Genomic DNA, 16,343 nt, shown 5'->3' on the forward strand with positions numbered 1-16,343 from the left:
GAGACAGCATCCCTACCACATAATTTACCATCTAATTGCATGCTGCCTTGGATGAGGGCTGTGGTTCCATGTGCGGTGGGTCTCGGGCACACGATTAGGCTGTGAGTAACAGAAGGGTGGAGGCCCGTCTCCCCCACCTCCACAGTGCCCTCCCCTGGCCCAGCTACTGCAGGTGCTCGGGACGGCTGTGCTCTCAGATTGTCAGTTCCAGAGCACAGCACAGCCCCACTGCGGGTTCTTAGACTGGCGGGGGGGTGGGGTGCCCCTGGCCCCCAGCGTTTGCCTGAACGCTGCACCTCTCCTGGGCCCAAGTTTGGGAGGATGGCATGGAGCCCAACCAGGCCAGCACAGTGCAGGTTGCCATGGTGACCCTTTTGGTTTCCTTTCCGAAGGAGGATAGTTTCTTTCAGCCCAGATCATCTGCCTGGGCTGCCACCATTCTCTGCACTCTGGGAACCAGGCTGCCCAGCCCCATTACCTCTGCTTTGTGCCACGGGGGATGGCTTGTCGAGAGGCTCGGTTCTAAGCCACAATCCAGTATCAGCTGGTAGCGTGTTCTGGCTTGAAGGGGAGCAGGAGGGATAAGGCCCTGGAGATGTGGCCTCAGTTCAGACACAGGCACTGGGGGAGATTACCTCTGCATCTCCTTCTACCTCCAGACGTCTACCCCCTCCTCTCTCCAGACCGCTTCCTCTTCAGTTAGTGGCTCTGACCCTTTGGGTGGGCTCAGTTCCTGCAGGGTTTCAGTTTCCTCATTTGTAACAAGGACAGCCGGGGCCTTTAGTGGTTTCCACACCTGGCAAGAATCAGAATTACCTAGGGAGGTTTCTGAATAGATTCCTGGGCCCTGCTCCAAGCCTGCTGATCTCCATAGGAGGGCCCAAGAATCTGTATTTAAAAACCTCCTTGGGTGATCCTAATACAATTAAACCCGACCGACTTTGGGATTCTTCTGGCAAGATGATCTGTGGGGCCCTTGCAGGAAGAAAGGGAAGCTCTGCCCTGTGCTGAGGACTGACCGGCCTTTCTGGGTTCTCAGGAGCTTCTGAAGAGCCTCTTGCAGGTTACTCTTGTCAGGAAGCGGGTGTTTCCTTTCCTGGTCATGCTGGCTAAGCCAAGACCAGGCCCCCACCTTTCCCCCACAGGAGAAGCCCGGAGAGAGAGAGAATGACAGGAAGGGGGGGGGAGATGTTGCCATAACAACCAGCTCTAGGCAGAGGCCTTCCTTCCAGGGGCTGGTACTTCACCCCAGTAATGGTGGTTTCCATGGAGATGGGTTACTGAGGGACAGGGGGAACATTTGCCCCACTTAGAGCATTAGTCAGGAGCTGCCGGAAGGCAGAACATCTCTAGGTGGGAGCCTTGGACCCCTGTCAACTTCAAGCCGCACCCGCCCCCCCCAACTATGGCCTCTGCTCTCCAGGTGCAGGTCTGACACTCTCCTGCTTAGTTGCTCTCTCTGCGATTGGTCTCCCTAGCAACAAGTCCTGCCAACTCCTTGCTGTTGGCTCCGTGGCTATTTTTAGCTTCACCGCCAGCAGCCCAGTCCTGGTCATTTGCTTGCAACCTCCATGTGGATTGCAGGGGAACAGGCAAAGATTCCTGGCCTCTTTGGGGGGCCCTAGGCCTGCACCTCTTAGCACCTATTAGAAATTTGCTCTGGAAAGTATCTGTCCCCCACTGGGAACTTGGGCAGTGGATTCTGGAAGAGGCTCCCAAGACAATGTTGAATTCAGTTCAGCAAACGCTGTTTAAATCCTCTACAATGTGCAAGGAGCGCTAGTCCTCACCGCTTCCATAGGAAGCTGAATAAGGTCCAGGCCCTGCCCTCTAGGAATTTTTAATCTTGTGGAGGAGAAAGATGAGTACACAATCGCCTTAGTGGGCAAATATGGGCAGGTGCTGAAAGAAGATTACAAGGTGCTATGGGAGTAAGGTGGAGGAGGGGCAGGGTAATTTTTCAGTGAGGGGAAGGTAAGGGGGAGAGGCCAGAGCAGCGCTGTCCCCACAGAACTTTCCGCAGCGATAAAAATGTTTTAAAATCTGTGCTGTCCAGGACAGTAGCCCCAGCCACGTGTGGCTCTTGGACACTTGGAAGGTGGGCCAGTGCAACTGAGGAACTGAACTTTTCCTTTTATTTCATTTTAATTAATTGAAATAGCACATGCAGTGAGTGGCGGCCCTGTTGGACAGTTTGGGTCTAAAGAAACTTCCCTGGTGGAGGTAACTGGTGAACTGGGCCTGGGAGGACAGATAGGATTTGGGCTGGTGGGAGTTGAAGGGGAGGAGCAAGGAACAGCATGAGCAAAGGCACAGAGGCAGGGAAAAGGGCATATTTTGGGAATAGCAAGTGGGTGGGCAGAGTGTGGGCTGTGTGATGTAAGCGCTCTACAGATTATGGGGGCCTTGAGTGCCACGCAGAGTGTTGACTGTAACCAGCAGGTAGTCAGAGTCTCCTGCACGGCACAGAGGCTTTTGAGCTTGTAGGTAAGAGAAGGGCAGGATCAGAATAGACATCCATTTTGATCTCATGGCCTTTTGTCTGGATAAAGCCTTCCTGGCCTTGGGATGGCTGGGAATGCTCGTGTGGCAAAAAAAATACGAGGTGCCTCCTCGATACGTGCCTTTGCAGATGGCTTCAGAGGGATCCTGGCTTCTCTGGTTTTGAGTAAAGGGACTCCGGTGGTTAAATATACTGTTTCATGGAAGCCACATAACCTCCCCCCTCATTCCAGCACTGGATTTCATGTCAAAGCAGCCACAGAACACCCAGCCCAGCTGACATGGCATTCCCACCTTGACATGTGGGAATTCCTGCTTGGGGGGGGGGGCGGGGCTCTCAGTTCTGTGAGCTGGAAAGTCAGATTAACCACACTTACTGCGATCGTGTTCTTCAGAAACACAGGAGCACGACATATACCAGAATGTTAAATTTACCAATTTCTAACAGGACGTGACCTCCTTGCCACATAGATCCTACTGCTTGTCCTGCTGCCTTTGGCAACTTAGTGGTATCAGAGTCACTGGGAAATGTCATTAAGATTAGAAGTTTGCTTGATGAATCCAGGATCAGGGCAAAGAGTCAGGTGTCCTGAAAAGAGGTAATTCATCAGGCCTGCTCTCTGCCTGTCAAACAGAAGTGTGCCCTCTCTTTCAGGTCACCCTCTCTTTGAGGCCATCCTGGATACTTCCTCTCCAACACTTCTTTTAGGCTCTTGACATCCACCAGATCTTCTTTTCATCCAAGAGTTCCCCCTTTCAGCATACTTTTATCATGTTGCCAAGACCCTGCCTGGATTTGCATGACCCTCCTACTTCAGGCTCACTGTCTTTATCACAAAGGCCTGTCTGCGGGCACCTGGCTGGCCTGGTTGGAATTGATCTCGGGGTCGTGAGTTCAAGCCCCACGTTGGGTGTAGAGATTACTTAAATAAATAAACAAACTTAGAAAAAAGATCTATCTCAGGAACCAGCCCCAAAGGGTTACTTTGGACGGTCGAGGACATACATGACCTAAGGATCCTTGAAGCCTGCCCTATTTTGTTCCTGACCTTTTGCTAAAGTCACCTCTTGTAACTCTGAGGTCTTTTCTGTTTTGGGGCCTGTCTCTGCCCGCTGAGCATGAAGAAGACACGAATCTCTAAAAGTGACTCATGCATTGTACAGAAGAGGGGGAACCCTTCCTGTCCACATAGCTACAGGAGAGGGACGGTGTCTGAGGTTGGCGAGGGGACAACCTTGAGTTTGGGCTTTCTTTTGCTTCAGCTGGGAGCTGCATGTAAGACATAAGATTTGAGCTTAATTTCAAAGGATGAGAATAAGGAAGTTTGGCAGCTGGAGGGAAAGGCTACTTTATAAGTGCGGCAAGAGAAAGTGAAACTGATGATGGCCCTGGTCCATTCTGACACCTTGAATCCTGGCTGTGTGCATAGGCGTCATTACTTACTGTCTGAAGAAGTCCCAAGACCAAAGAGTTGTAGAGTCTAAGGTGTTATAGCCACGTAGTAATGGAAAAGGAGATGTCAGAGAGGAGACAGTATCTTTAAAAAGAGCCAGCCAAGCCAGATCAGAAACTTCATTTTGAGAAGAGGCTGGGGGTGTGGGGGGGGAGGTCTACAGTGGCCTTGTTTACCAGCCCTGGATGCTGAGCAGACATCAGGAAGAGAAGCAGCAAAGCAAGTCCTATTGCATTCCTTAAAGGAGAGCAGGTGAGAGGTACAAATTCAGGGCTTCCCGTCTCTGCTTGGGGCTCTCCTGAAAAATTGTACCAGATACCTTAATAGGGTTGAGAGATGGGTTGGAGCAGAAGAGCCTGTGTTTTGCAGAACGGCTCCTTCTCCTGGCTGTATGGATTCTGGGCCTCCCTCGGGGTTGGGAGAGGGAAGTTTGAACTCCCCAAGTATTATCTGGAGAAAGCCCTCTCTCTGATTTGGCGTCCTCCTCCCTCTTCAGGGCTTGCTTGCTCTGATGGCCCTCAGAAGGATGCTCAGCCCCAGGAGGGAAGGTGGGCTGTCCTTCACAGCACATCTCTTGACCTCATTCTCCGGGCATGGGTTCCAGCTGGTATGTTCCCAGCTGACTGTGGCTGGAAGCCAGGCACCTGGGGCATTATCTCTTTTAAGAGATGCTGGTATTCCAGGGCCTGGGAGGGCAGATGTTATCACTTCTGTTTTGCAAATGAGAAAACAGACCTCTTGGGGTTAAGTGACTCGTTCAAGGTCATGGTGGTAGAACCAGAACCCAAGTCCAGCTCTTCCAACAAGTGCTGCTGGCTAAGCAGCCCTCTGCTGCTGAGAGTGATGGCCTTCAGTTCCTCTGCTCTTCCTTCCAATTCATCTTGCAAACTGTCTATGGCCATACCAGCCTGAAGGCGCCGGATCTCGTCTGATCTCATCTTGCAAACTGAAACCAGGCTGATCTTTCCAAAATACCCATTCATCTGGTCTTCTCAGAAAGTCTGCCGTTATCCTTCGCTGCTATAGGATGTATCCATTGACCTCTTTGCACCCTTTAGCCTTAGTTGTATTGGGAGGTGGCAGGTGGAGGTGGGCAAGATTTTACTCCCATTCCAGCCTTACCTCTCTTTATTTCCTTCCTGTCTGACCTCATTCCAAATTTGATTCATCTCTGCTCCGCACTGCCCTCCTTAACCTCATTTATCATTCCTACTAGCCATTTGGTTTTTGTTGGCTTTGAAGCCAACCAGGTCGGTGGGGCTGGGTATTTGTGGTATAGTTATCTTTACAGATGTTTTTCAATGACCTTTTCCTACCTCTCCAGGTGTAGTTGAATCTGTCAACTCATTGAAGGCAGGGCCAAGAGGGTCTGCTTCTTTATTTGATGTGGGTGGAGACTGTGAGTGTGTGTGTGTGTGTGTGTGTGTGTGTGTCTCCGTGGGGGGAGGGGCCTCTGCTAGGGAGGAGGGAGCTTGAATCGGTTGAGGCTGCACCTGGGGGCTGCACCTGGAGGCTCCAGGAGATGAATGAAGTCTCCTTGAGCTGCAGATGGTTGTGTCCAGGAATGAGAAATTGCAGAACTTTTAGAGTGTGCCCTCCCCACCACCACCTTGCACAGAGGAAAATGGGACGTTCAGCGCAGATCCTGACTGACCTAGGGGACCCAGGGACTTGGCCAGGAAGAGGTTTTCAGAGCCTGAACTCAAGCCACGCTTTTAAGGGACCCCTCTCTATCCACCTGTAGCATGAAGAGGAGAACCCTCTCCCCAGCAGTTCTTGCTCTGGAGCGCTCCCAATTTCCGCAGGCGCCTTCTGTCCGCCTCTGTGTGCTTTGAGTTTTCCCTACAGCTTCCTGGGCCTCTACGCTCATCTGTAAGCTTTTTCTTGTTTTCTTTCCTTTTTTTTTTTTTTTTTTGGTTGTGCTGCCGAGAGACTGACTTTTAACAACTTTCTCCTGGCTCTCCCAGGCTGTCCGCAACCTCCTCTCTTCTTTTGCCGGCGCTCCTGGCTCTCTCCGCGCTCCCGGCTTACCTCCGCCGCTGCACAGCAGCCCCTTCCCTCCCGGTCCCCTTCCCTGCCTCCGCGGGCTCCCCGCCTCGCCCCCACGGCGCCCCTCGGAGCTCTGGCAGAGTCGGGGGGAGAGGAGGCGGGAGGGCCAGCCCGGAGGAGGGGGTGGTGCCGCCTCCAGCCCGGCCTGGGCGGGGTCCTGGGAACGGGCGGAGGCCCAGCCGCGCCCCCAGGCCCCAGCGGCGGCCCGCGCCCCTCGGACGGGAGGAGAGGGGCTGGCCCACTGCCAGCGTCTGAGAGCCGGCCCCCTCCCCCGGCCCGCTTGCAGCCAACCAGGCACTCCAGCGGGGCCCACGTGACCTGGAGTTCTAGACAAAGAAAATGTTCAAGCCCTCCCCCCCACCGCCCCCCTCCCCCTCTCTCTGGCCCCCTCCGCCCCCAGCCCCATCGCCCCCTTCCCCTCCCCCCAGACGGGCAGCTACTTACAGAGCTTCAGGGCCGGGGCTCACACCTGAGCCGGACCACAGAGGGGCTGCACCTGGCCTTATGGGTAGGTTCCTGGACGGAGCCCTGGGGAGACTGGGGGCGGGGAGGCGGCAGGGGCCGGTGGGAGGATCTCTGGGCCGCTGCAGCCCTCTGGATTTGCGAAGAGTCAAAGTATGCCTCCCTGGCCCGCAGGAGCTGGTTGCTCTGCCTGGCCCGAGTTCTGGAGATGCTGAGTTAGTGCTGTCCCACCCACTCCCTCCTCAGGAGCCCCAAGCCCCGCTCCTCCCAGCGCTCAGGTGGGACCTGGCGGTGCAGAGGCCAGAAGAGCAGCCCCAGCGTGTGAGCCTGGGGCAGTAGTCAATGAAGGCTGGGGGGCAGGCCCTGGCCCAGGGGGAGCTGGGAGACCAGGAGTTGGGCTGCAAGGAGCGCCCCTGCTGAGCTGGCCGGCTGATGGGCTGTTGGCATTTCCTTGCGGACCTGTGCTCCTGGCTGGTGGACCATGCTGTCCTTGGGCCATGCCCACCTTGCGGCCTCTTGGGAGGGACAGTTCCTCTCGTGCGTGTCCCTGGGAGCCAGCGGGCAGGCCCGCAGAGAGAAGTGGTGCTGGGTGGGAGGGAGCAGTGTGACCCTGACAGGGGCTGTGGCACATCAGCGGGGGCCGTGGGGGGTGGGGGCAGCCTGACGACGCCCGCCTGTGATGGGAGAGGTGCCTGGGACAGCCTGGGATCCACTGCACCAGCGGGGAGTCCGCATGGGCGCCCAGACCTCTGACCTTTGGAACGGGAAGCAGCCTGTGTCGCAGAGGAAGGCGGAGGCGGGACAGCCGCCCAGGAAGATGGGACTGGTCGGGGAGGCCTTGCCTCTACTCGAGTGGAGTTACCAATGGCTTTCCAGGCTGGACAAACTCCAGACGAAGTGGCTTCCTTGAGCCACGATAGTGGGGGCTGGGGTGGTGTCTCCCTGGGACTGCCCCATCTCTGGGCCGCTGTGGAGTAGGACCTCGTAGGACCTCGAGAACTGGGGGTAGGAGCCTTTAGCCCAAATGCCAAAGCCCTGAGTTAACCCTTCTTTCTCCCATTGTTTGCCTGGGGAGGAGGGTCGGAGTGAGCGTGGAAAAAAGGCATTCCCACACTGCCCTAGGCAGACTATTCTAATGAGGCCCCTCCCCCACCCAGCCACCATCTCTGCCACTTCTTCCCCTTTCCTCCTGCCTCCCGCTGCTAACCCACCCCCTTCCTCCTTCCCCCACCCCTGCTGGCCTCGTCCCGACGGAGGCCCCCTTCTTCCTCCTCCTCCGCCTGCCAAAACCCTGCTGGGTGCGTGTTCTCCTGCACCTAGTGGGCTGGGGGCGCTTAACAGCCGTCAGCAGCAGCGTCTGACAAGCTGGGGGAAGTTGTGGGGGAAGAATAATGTTTAGGAACTCGCTGTGGAGAGGTTGAGAAGAGAGACAAAGGGGCTGTGGGGGAGTGAGGAGGGTGGCATCAGGCACGACTCCCTTCTAGACCTGGGGAGCCCGGCACCCGCTTGCTGTGCAGGTGACTTCACCTTTCCTCAGAAGGCCCCTCCCGCCCTCTGCCACCTGCACCTTGTTCTGGCCGAGGGGCCTCATCATCCCTGAAGCGGGGTCTTGGGGTCACCCATGGCAGCACCCTGGTCTAGGTCAGTCAGCCATGCCTGAATTTCAAGGAGGTGTGGAGTTTCTCTGTGAGCGGATCTGGGGCTTTAATAGTGCATCCCTAGAAGAGGATGGGCTTGAGTGCACACCTAGGTGCATCTTCTTATGGGGGAGGGGGTGGTAGATAATTGATAGTGGGAAGGGGAGGGCAAAGTCCCAGCAGGTGAGAGAAGGGGCTTGGGAGGGAAGAGCAGTTGCTCTGTATTCTCCCACCACCGGCTTCCTGCTCCTTTGCCCAGCTGTTTGTGGGCTGGGGGCAAAGGATGCATTATCCCATCTTAGAATTTGTTGAATCACGGAAAGAACTAGGATTTCCATCCTCAGTATTCAAGGACTCTACCGGAAGCAGGTTTGGTTGGTGGCCTGGAGGCAAAGACATGAGACTGAAACAAAAATGACTCTACAACACAGTAGACCTTGAGCACAACACAAAGGTTCTTAACCTGGGGCCCTGGGATCTGGGAGTCCATTGGCAACTTGGGAGAGTCCTTGGCATTCTTGATACTTACATACATCAGATTCTTAAGCCAGTCAGAAAAGTGTAACGGAAATCCTTTAGATGAAAGGCTTTTTTAGGTTGAAGCAACTTGGAAGAGCAAGGACTGCTCCAGAATCTGCTGTTCAGTGAGTTGCAAAGCGAAGACAGGAATGCAGATCCTCTGCCTTCTAGCTTAGAGTTCTTATACTCCCAGTTACTTTTTGATGTTCTTGTTTAGTCTTGAGGGTGGGCTTTGCATTCCCAGCTCTAAACTCTCTGGGAAAGCTTCATGTTGAAAGCCATGTTGAAGATGGGAGGTTTTTCACTGAATGTGGTGGAAACAGGTGCAGAGCCTTAAAGTTTGAGTTCACGGGTCCCTCGGATTCAGTCGCTGGGGTGAGATTAGGTTGAATGATTCTCAGGGCTAAGGAGCAAGGATTTCATTCTCTTCTGTAGGGTGATGGGAATCCTGGAGCAGGCTTTGGGAAGGATGAGCGTGAGACAGTGAATGGATGGAGGCTGCCCAAATGGGAGCACGATTGGGTGTGGATTGTTAATTTATCAGGATAGCAGAGAGGATGCGTGGCCTGTAGTGTGTTCTCAGTAAACTGTTGTTGAAAGAATAAATGTATTGATGGATCTGAAATGTGTGTGTAGAAAGAATGGGTGAATCTGATAACATACATTTGATAGAATCCTAAGATTCCAGAATGGCGTGGGAGCAGGCAAGCTCTTTAGGGGCTTGTGGTGGTGTTTGAGCAGAGGGGGACACGGAGCAGTGATTTCATCACTGTAGACATCACGACCAAACTGGATTTGTGGTCTGGAAGCCAAGACCAGGAATAGAAGGGGTTGATTGCCCGGGAAAATTGTGAAAAGGACGAGAGGATCCAATTCGTGATTGGGAAGTAAGATAGGAGAGGACGGAGCCAAGATCTGTGCCTAAGCTAAGACGCACGATTACTCTTTGATTAGAATTACTCTTTCCATGTCAGAGGGTGGGCAACTGATGGAGGCTGACCTATGGAGGAAGATTTCGGGAGAGGCACAAGAGAAGGTTGGAAACCAGCCAAATGATTTGCGTTCACCGACCAACTTCAGATTTTCCCATTTTCCATGGCAAGCCAATTGAGTTGATGAGCAAAGAACTCAGTCCTTTACCTCCCGTCACTGTCTCCAGAGCACAAAGAGATTGAGAAGAGCAGGAACCCCCCCCCCCCCCGCAGTATCAAGCGGCCTTGCTTGCTAATACCTGGAGAGGTCAAGGTAACTTCTGTTCCTTGTTCCTCCAGGCTGAGAAGAAAGCCAAGGTGACTGCAGTAATGAATGCTGTGGAGGAAAACCAGGGGTCTGGCGAGTCTCAGAAGGTGGAGGAGGCCAGCCCTCCTGCAGTGCAGCAGCCCACCGACCCTGCATCCCCCACCGTGGCCACCACACCTGAGCCCGTGGGGGCGGACGCTGGGGACAAGAACACCACCAAAGCAGCCGACGATGAGCCGGAGTACGAGGTGAGCGGCTCGCTTCTTCAACTGCCTCGTCCAGCTCTTTCCTGGGTCCTTCCACTACCAGCTCTTCCCGTCCTGCTCTCCTCTCTCCACCTGACCCCAGGCCTCTTCGTCTGCCCAGTCTTGCTCTGTCTCGGGCGGTTCAGATGCAGCTCCCTCCTGGCTGTCCCAACCCTCAGATGCCCAGGGCTGGGGTTGCCATGGGGGGGTCAGGGTGGCAGGGCCTCGTGACCACCACGTAATGACTTCTGCTCCTTGGGGCTCCAGGACGGCCGGGGCTTTGGCATTGGGGAGCTGGTGTGGGGGAAACTTCGGGGCTTCTCCTGGTGGCCAGGCCGCATTGTGTCTTGGTGGATGACGGGCCGGAGCCGAGCAGCTGAAGGCACCCGCTGGGTCATGTGGTTTGGAGACGGCAAGTTCTCGGTGGTAAGTCCTGGGGTCTGGTGGTAGCCTCGGGGAGGGATGGGTCTTGGTCCCAGGGCCTGTGGTTTGGGGCTGGGGACTCAGTCCAGAACTGCGGTGGAAGAAGTGGGCTCTGCTCGCCCCCACTCTCCACATGGGACCAAAAGAAGCCCTAGAGAAAAGTGGGCTGCCCTGGGGGGACTCGGAGCTGGGGCGCCTGCCAAGCTCTTGCCTTCCAGGACCCTTTCTCCCAGAACTCCTTTCCTGCTTGCATTCAGGTCCTCCCCCACGTTTGGGTTGGACTCTTCCTTTGAGCATCATAGAATTATTTATGAATCCATCTGGTCCTCTCAAGGGCAGAGGCTGGGTCTCAGTGCCCCAGTCCCTGCCCTTTGCCAGGCACGTGGTGGGGGCTTGATGGGTGTGGCAGAAGGAGAAAGCGAGGGCGTTGGTCGTTCCTCCAGGTGTGCGTTGAGAAGCTGATGCCGCTGAGCTCCTTCTGCAGTGCTTTCCACCAGGCCACCTACAACAAGCAGCCCATGTACCGCAAAGCCATCTACGAAGTCCTGCAGGTGAGTGCCCCTCCGGGTAGAGGGGGCTTGGACAGCAGGGACTCCTAGTTGGTCTAGAAGCTGGAGTGCAGAGGTCCACCTGCAAGGCCCCCGGGACTCCCTTTTGTCCCCCGTGTCCCCCCCATTACTCACCCCTTTTCTGCACTCCCTTCCTCCGACACTCTCCTGTGACCCTCCCCTGCCCCTTTCCCCAGCACTCGCCTCAGGCCGCCCTCGCTGTCCTCCAGCCTGTCCTGACACCCTCCCCCATACGTGCTGCCCTCCAGGTGGCCAGTAGTCGCGCGGGGAAGCTGTTCCCAGCATGCCATGACAGCGACGAGAGCGACACAGCCAAGGCCGTGGAGGTGCAGAACAAACAGATGATCGAGTGGGCTCTCGGAGGGTTCCAGCCCTCTGGCCCCAAGGGCCTGGAGCCACCCGAAGGTAAATGCAGGTGCCCAGGCCAGCCTTCTGGGAGAGCTGCCAGCTGTTTGGTTGAGAGGCCCAGGGGGCGTGGCCACAGTCTCCCTTTCTCTGGGGTCAGGATAGGGGCAGGGCCGCTCGGGGACTCAGGATAAGCTCCTCCCATTGGTTTGCTGGCACTGGAGAGCTGGGAGCTAGAACAAGTTGGGGACCAGGCTGCGCCCCTTCGTAGGCAGAATAGAGGAGGGGAGGAAGCCGGCACTGCATGTTGGTGGTGACCGTGATCTCGTCACCTGCTTTCTCCATCAGAAGAGAAGAACCCCTACAAAGAAGTTTACACAGACATGTGGGTCGAACCCGAGGCAGCTGCCTATGCACCACCCCCACCCGCCAAAAAGCCCCGAAAGAGCACAACGGAGAAGCCTAAGGTCAAGGAGATAATTGACGAACGCACAAGAGGTAGTTGGCCTGGCTTTGGAGAGAGTGGCGCGGCGAGGCTGGCATTCAGAGGCGCGGCCGTGGCCCTCACGGCCCCCTCTGATGCTGGGCTCTCCTCCCCCCCGCAGAGCGGCTGGTGTACGAGGTGCGGCAGAAGTGCCGGAACATCGAGGGTGAGTCCCGACAGCCGTTGACTCCCTGCGAAGTCCGTAGTCTGTTGCCCCCGGGACTGGCTGGAGGGCTTGGCTCCTGGCGCGGGGCCTGGTGCAGAGTAGCCTAGGCCCTTAGGGAGGTTTGAACGTCATGGGACGTCTGTACCCAGTGAAGGCCTCTGTCCTGCCCGTCCCACCACCCCCACCCCGCTTCACCCACATAGCTGTCTTCCTGGTGCCACCATCTTACTTTCCTATCAATGGCAGGCCCTGGTCATTAGGGTTTGGGACACTCCAGTGGGTCCGAGAAGGGTGGCCTCTCTTGGATTTGCTTGAACTTGTGACCTTTGGCCTTTTACCTTTCCTCATCTGTTCCCCAGTGGTCATTAGAGCATCGCAGGGCTGGCAAAGATGGGGGCAGGAGCATAAGATTTAAGGACTGCCCAGGGACTGTCTCCAGAGTCCCCCAGGGCCCCGGCCCTCTTCTCAGACGTTCCCGTCCTCGAATTATGCCTTTTCTGGGTGGGTGGCATTGCCGCTCTGAGAGCTGAATGGGCATTGAGATTGGGGCCACAGTGCCCCCCTGCTCCATGGGGCACCCTCCCAGACTCCTGTCTGCCTCCTTTTTGGGCTGCTGCTCCAACACGCCCTTTTCCTGTAGCCCTTCTTGGAGCTGGGCTTAGGCGCCGAGGTGGGAAGGGGCCCTTTGGAGACATTCACTCTGCTTTCTCCACGCTCCCTGCTTTCCAGACATTTGCATCTCTTGTGGGAGCCTCAACGTCACCCTGGAACACCCTCTCTTCATCGGAGGAATGTGCCAAAACTGTAAGGTAGGGGCACAGCCCCCGGCGGTCTATACCTTCTCCCGTCTTGGGGCTCGCTGTCGCCTGGAGTAGCTGCTGTGGTGACCCCGCGGTTTGCTCTGGACGCAGAGTCCTGATCAAACAGGCCCGTGGGCTTCGAAGCGTTCGACTTGCTGTTATTTGTCCTCCCCGGAAAGATTGTCCCCCTCGAAAGCCCATTCTGGTCCGCAGACGTGGGCTCACCGTGTCACAGTCCCTGGTGTGGGGCAGGGGGCTGACAGATGGGTGGGTGGGTTGCCGCGTCCTTGGGGTCCCGGGAGGAGAGCCCAGGGCTGTGGCGAGGGACAAGGGGGTGCAGTTGCCTCTCTGGCCTCGCTCTGGGGCTTCCCGATTCTGCGCACTGCTCTGGGTCGGGACACCTGCTGGTCCCTTCCCACGCGTGTGGCTCAGTAGGCGGCAGGCTCACGCCCGCAAGGACGGATTACGGTTCCTGGGTCGGGGCCCAGAGGCCGGGCGCAAAGCCTGCCGTCGCACTGGCCGCGTGGGGTGCTGCCCAGGGGTCTCTGACGTGCCCCCCACCGCCCCGCCCTCTAGAATTGCTTCCTGGAGTGTGCGTACCAGTACGATGATGATGGCTACCAGTCGTACTGCACAATCTGCTGCGGGGGGCGCGAGGTGCTCATGTGCGGGAACAACAACTGTTGCAGGTGAGGCTCCCCGGCCCGCCCCCTCCCCCCACCCCCGGCCAGGCTCCCTCGGGGGCTGAGAAGCCCCCCCTCTGCCCCCCCCGCTACACTGGGCTTCCTTTCAGGTGCTTCTGTGTGGAGTGTGTGGACCTCTTGGTGGGGCCAGGGGCTGCCCAGGCAGCCATCAAGGAGGACCCCTGGAACTGCTACATGTGTGGGCACAAGGGCACCTACGGGCTGCTGCGGCGGCGGGACGACTGGCCCTCGCGGCTCCAGATGTTCTTCGCCAATAACCACGACCAGGAATTTGTGAGTGCTGGGCCTGGGCCATTCGCGGGGGCGGGTTCCGAAGCCAGAGCGGTCCTGGCGGGGCTGGGGGGGCCAGCCCTGGGTGCCCACCTGCAGAATCCTCCTGGGCACTTACCTGGCCCGTTGTGCTCGCCACCTAGGACCCTCCGAAGGTGTACCCACCTGTCCCAGCCGAGAAGAGGAAGCCCATCCGGGTGCTGTCTCTATTTGACGGAATTGCTACAGGTGAGCGTGTGGCCCCCGAGCCCCACGAGGTGCTGCCGTCCCTGTCCCGGGGCAGGGGAGCTCCGCGTGAGGGACCGCGTGTGTTTCTCACACGATAAACCATAGTTAACACGACAGCCGTTGAATTGGTACCCCGCCGAGGAAAATTTGTGTTGAGTGAGAAGTAAAATCGTGGTCAGCTGCTGTGTCCGGGAGGCACGTGTCTTTGTTGGGGGGGGTGGGTGGTGAGCTCCAGCATTGGACAGGGTGATCATTAGAGATTATTGAAGATTTTCACAAAGCCTCAAAGGACAGACTCGGCGACCAGAACGGAAACATAGGCAGTGTTCTGTCGTACGATGACTGTAAGTCACAGTAAAAAAAAAAAAAAAAAAAAAACGATAAACAAGAGAGTAAAGAATAATATATAATTCTATAATTAGCATTTTGGTGAATATCCTTTGATGTTTTTTTTTCCGTGCATATATGTATGTGTGTTTCTAGAATCCTACGTAGCTAGAAAAATAAAACGAGAGTATAGTAAAACGCACACTGTGTTGTAACTCGCCTTTTCATTTGCTGTCATGACTGCTTTTTCATGTTAACATGGAACTGCATCCTTTATTTGTAAATGCTGCATAGGATTCCGCTGGGTGAAAAGTACCATGATTTATGTAACTAACCCTCTGTTGGGTTGTTGACTATTTTTCTCTGTTACGAGCAGCGCTGTGACAAGCATCCTTACACACACATCATTATATACGTAAACTACTCTCTTGTAGGGAGAGCTGGGGCACAGCGTAGGAAGTTTGTTTCATATGGTTCTTGACCTTGCCCGAGAGCCCTCCCGCAAGGTGCTCCTGACACATACCCACCCCCCTGCCATAGCCCCAGGCCGACGGCTTCTCAGTTCTTAAGAAAGGAATAACCTCCTCAGAACAGATGTCTTCACGTGACCGGAGGGAGACGGGCTGTCAGAGGGCCCGGGCGGGGTGGCATCCCAGGCCAGATGTTTATATTCTGTTCTCGGCTTAGTGTTGAGATTCTATGAACCTAGGGAAATTAATTTACAGCCTTGGTTTCCCAGGCCAGAACCTGGAGGCCCTCTTAAACCACGCCACACCCCGAGAGGCTGGAAAAACTCCTCGGTGGGGAGGTCTCTGGGAGCAGGAAATGGTGCTGCTGAACCCTATTTCTCCAGAGGCTCTCAGGGTCTGTTCTCATTGTTTCCTTGCCCTCAATCCAGCAAACATTTGTGAAGGGGTCATGGTAAGGAAGTGAGTGTAGTTTGCTCGGGAGGAAACCTGGGTGAGCTCCTCTGTTCTGAAGAGCATTTGCAACCTAAGAGGAGAGCTGAATGAGGAATACACAGGGTTCTGAGGAGTTGGAGAGAGATGCAAAGCGTGGGGGGCTTACAGCGGAGGGGGTTGCTTCCACGGGGCTGCAGGGTGCGGTGTGGGGGTGTTGATGAAACCTTCTTGGAGCAGGTGGCATTTATGTTGAGTCTTGGAGGATGAAGTGCAGCAGGAGGCCATGGGTGGGGGGTGAGGAAGGAGCAGTCTATGCAGGATGTAGGAACAGCAAAGAAAAGGCCACCCAAAAAGTCACCTGCTGTTCTCTCTGGTCCTGGAAACCACCTATTGTCTGGTCTTGACGGCCTTCTAAGTAGATCAGAGTAGGTATGAAATGGGATCCAGAAGGATCCTGCAGCTCACTGGGCAGGGTAGGGCTCAGGCCTGTTGCTGACCCATGTGTCCGGCTGGCCGGAGAGCCCCCTGCGAAGACCAGGGTGCTGGGGAGGAGCCCCAGTGACCGTGCCTTTCGCTGGCTGGCACAGGGCTTCTGGTGCTGAAGGACTTGGGAATTCAGGTGGACCGCTACATCGCCTCAGAGGTGTGTGAGGACTCCATCACGGTGGGCATGGTGCGGCACCAGGGGAAGATCATGTACGTCGGGGACGTCCGCAGCGTCACGCAGAAGCATGTACGTCAGTGTCGTGGGTCCCGTCCCACTTCTCTGTGTCCCTTGCACTTTGCTCCTGGGGGCGGCGGCGGCCCCCTGGCATTTTGCTCATTTGCTCTTTTCCTTTCTCCTTTTTCCCAGTCTCTTCTCTGCCGTGTGGAATATGGGCAGATTCCAGTGGGAACCGGGAGCTGGCCTTTTGAGGCTCCGGCTGCCCCCTGACTAGCTTCAGGGCCTTTGTAGCAGAGCGCTTTGGTTCCCATTTTCCCAGTACTTTTGGCAACAGCTTTACCAGCCTCCGTTTCT

At 56.1% G+C, this 16,343-nt stretch overlaps 1 protein-coding gene across 2 annotated transcripts in view; it reads left to right on the plus strand.

Annotated features, from left to right (window-relative positions):
- DNMT3A (DNA methyltransferase 3 alpha) overlaps nucleotides 1-16,343 on the plus strand; it is a 71,115-nt gene that overhangs the window by 47,370 nt on the left and 7,402 nt on the right. For both annotated transcript variants that reach the window (XM_081797104.1, XM_081797103.1), the window contains exons 7-17: nucleotides 9,895-10,110; nucleotides 10,375-10,533; nucleotides 10,974-11,081; nucleotides 11,348-11,504; nucleotides 11,793-11,942; nucleotides 12,050-12,094; nucleotides 12,824-12,903; nucleotides 13,471-13,583; nucleotides 13,688-13,871; nucleotides 14,012-14,096; nucleotides 15,913-16,058. In XM_081797104.1, coding sequence (XP_081653230.1) covers nucleotides 9,895-10,110; nucleotides 10,375-10,533; nucleotides 10,974-11,081; nucleotides 11,348-11,504; nucleotides 11,793-11,942; nucleotides 12,050-12,094; nucleotides 12,824-12,903; nucleotides 13,471-13,583; nucleotides 13,688-13,871; nucleotides 14,012-14,096; nucleotides 15,913-16,058 — 1,443 coding nt within the window. The remainder of the gene's footprint in view (nucleotides 1-9,894; nucleotides 10,111-10,374; nucleotides 10,534-10,973; nucleotides 11,082-11,347; nucleotides 11,505-11,792; nucleotides 11,943-12,049; nucleotides 12,095-12,823; nucleotides 12,904-13,470; nucleotides 13,584-13,687; nucleotides 13,872-14,011; nucleotides 14,097-15,912; nucleotides 16,059-16,343) is intronic.

The sequence above is a fragment of the Leptonychotes weddellii genome, chromosome 10, assembly GCF_054177405.1.
Source record: "Leptonychotes weddellii isolate Sample4059 chromosome 10, ASM5417740v2, whole genome shotgun sequence".
NCBI lineage: Eukaryota > Metazoa > Chordata > Mammalia > Carnivora > Phocidae > Leptonychotes > Leptonychotes weddellii.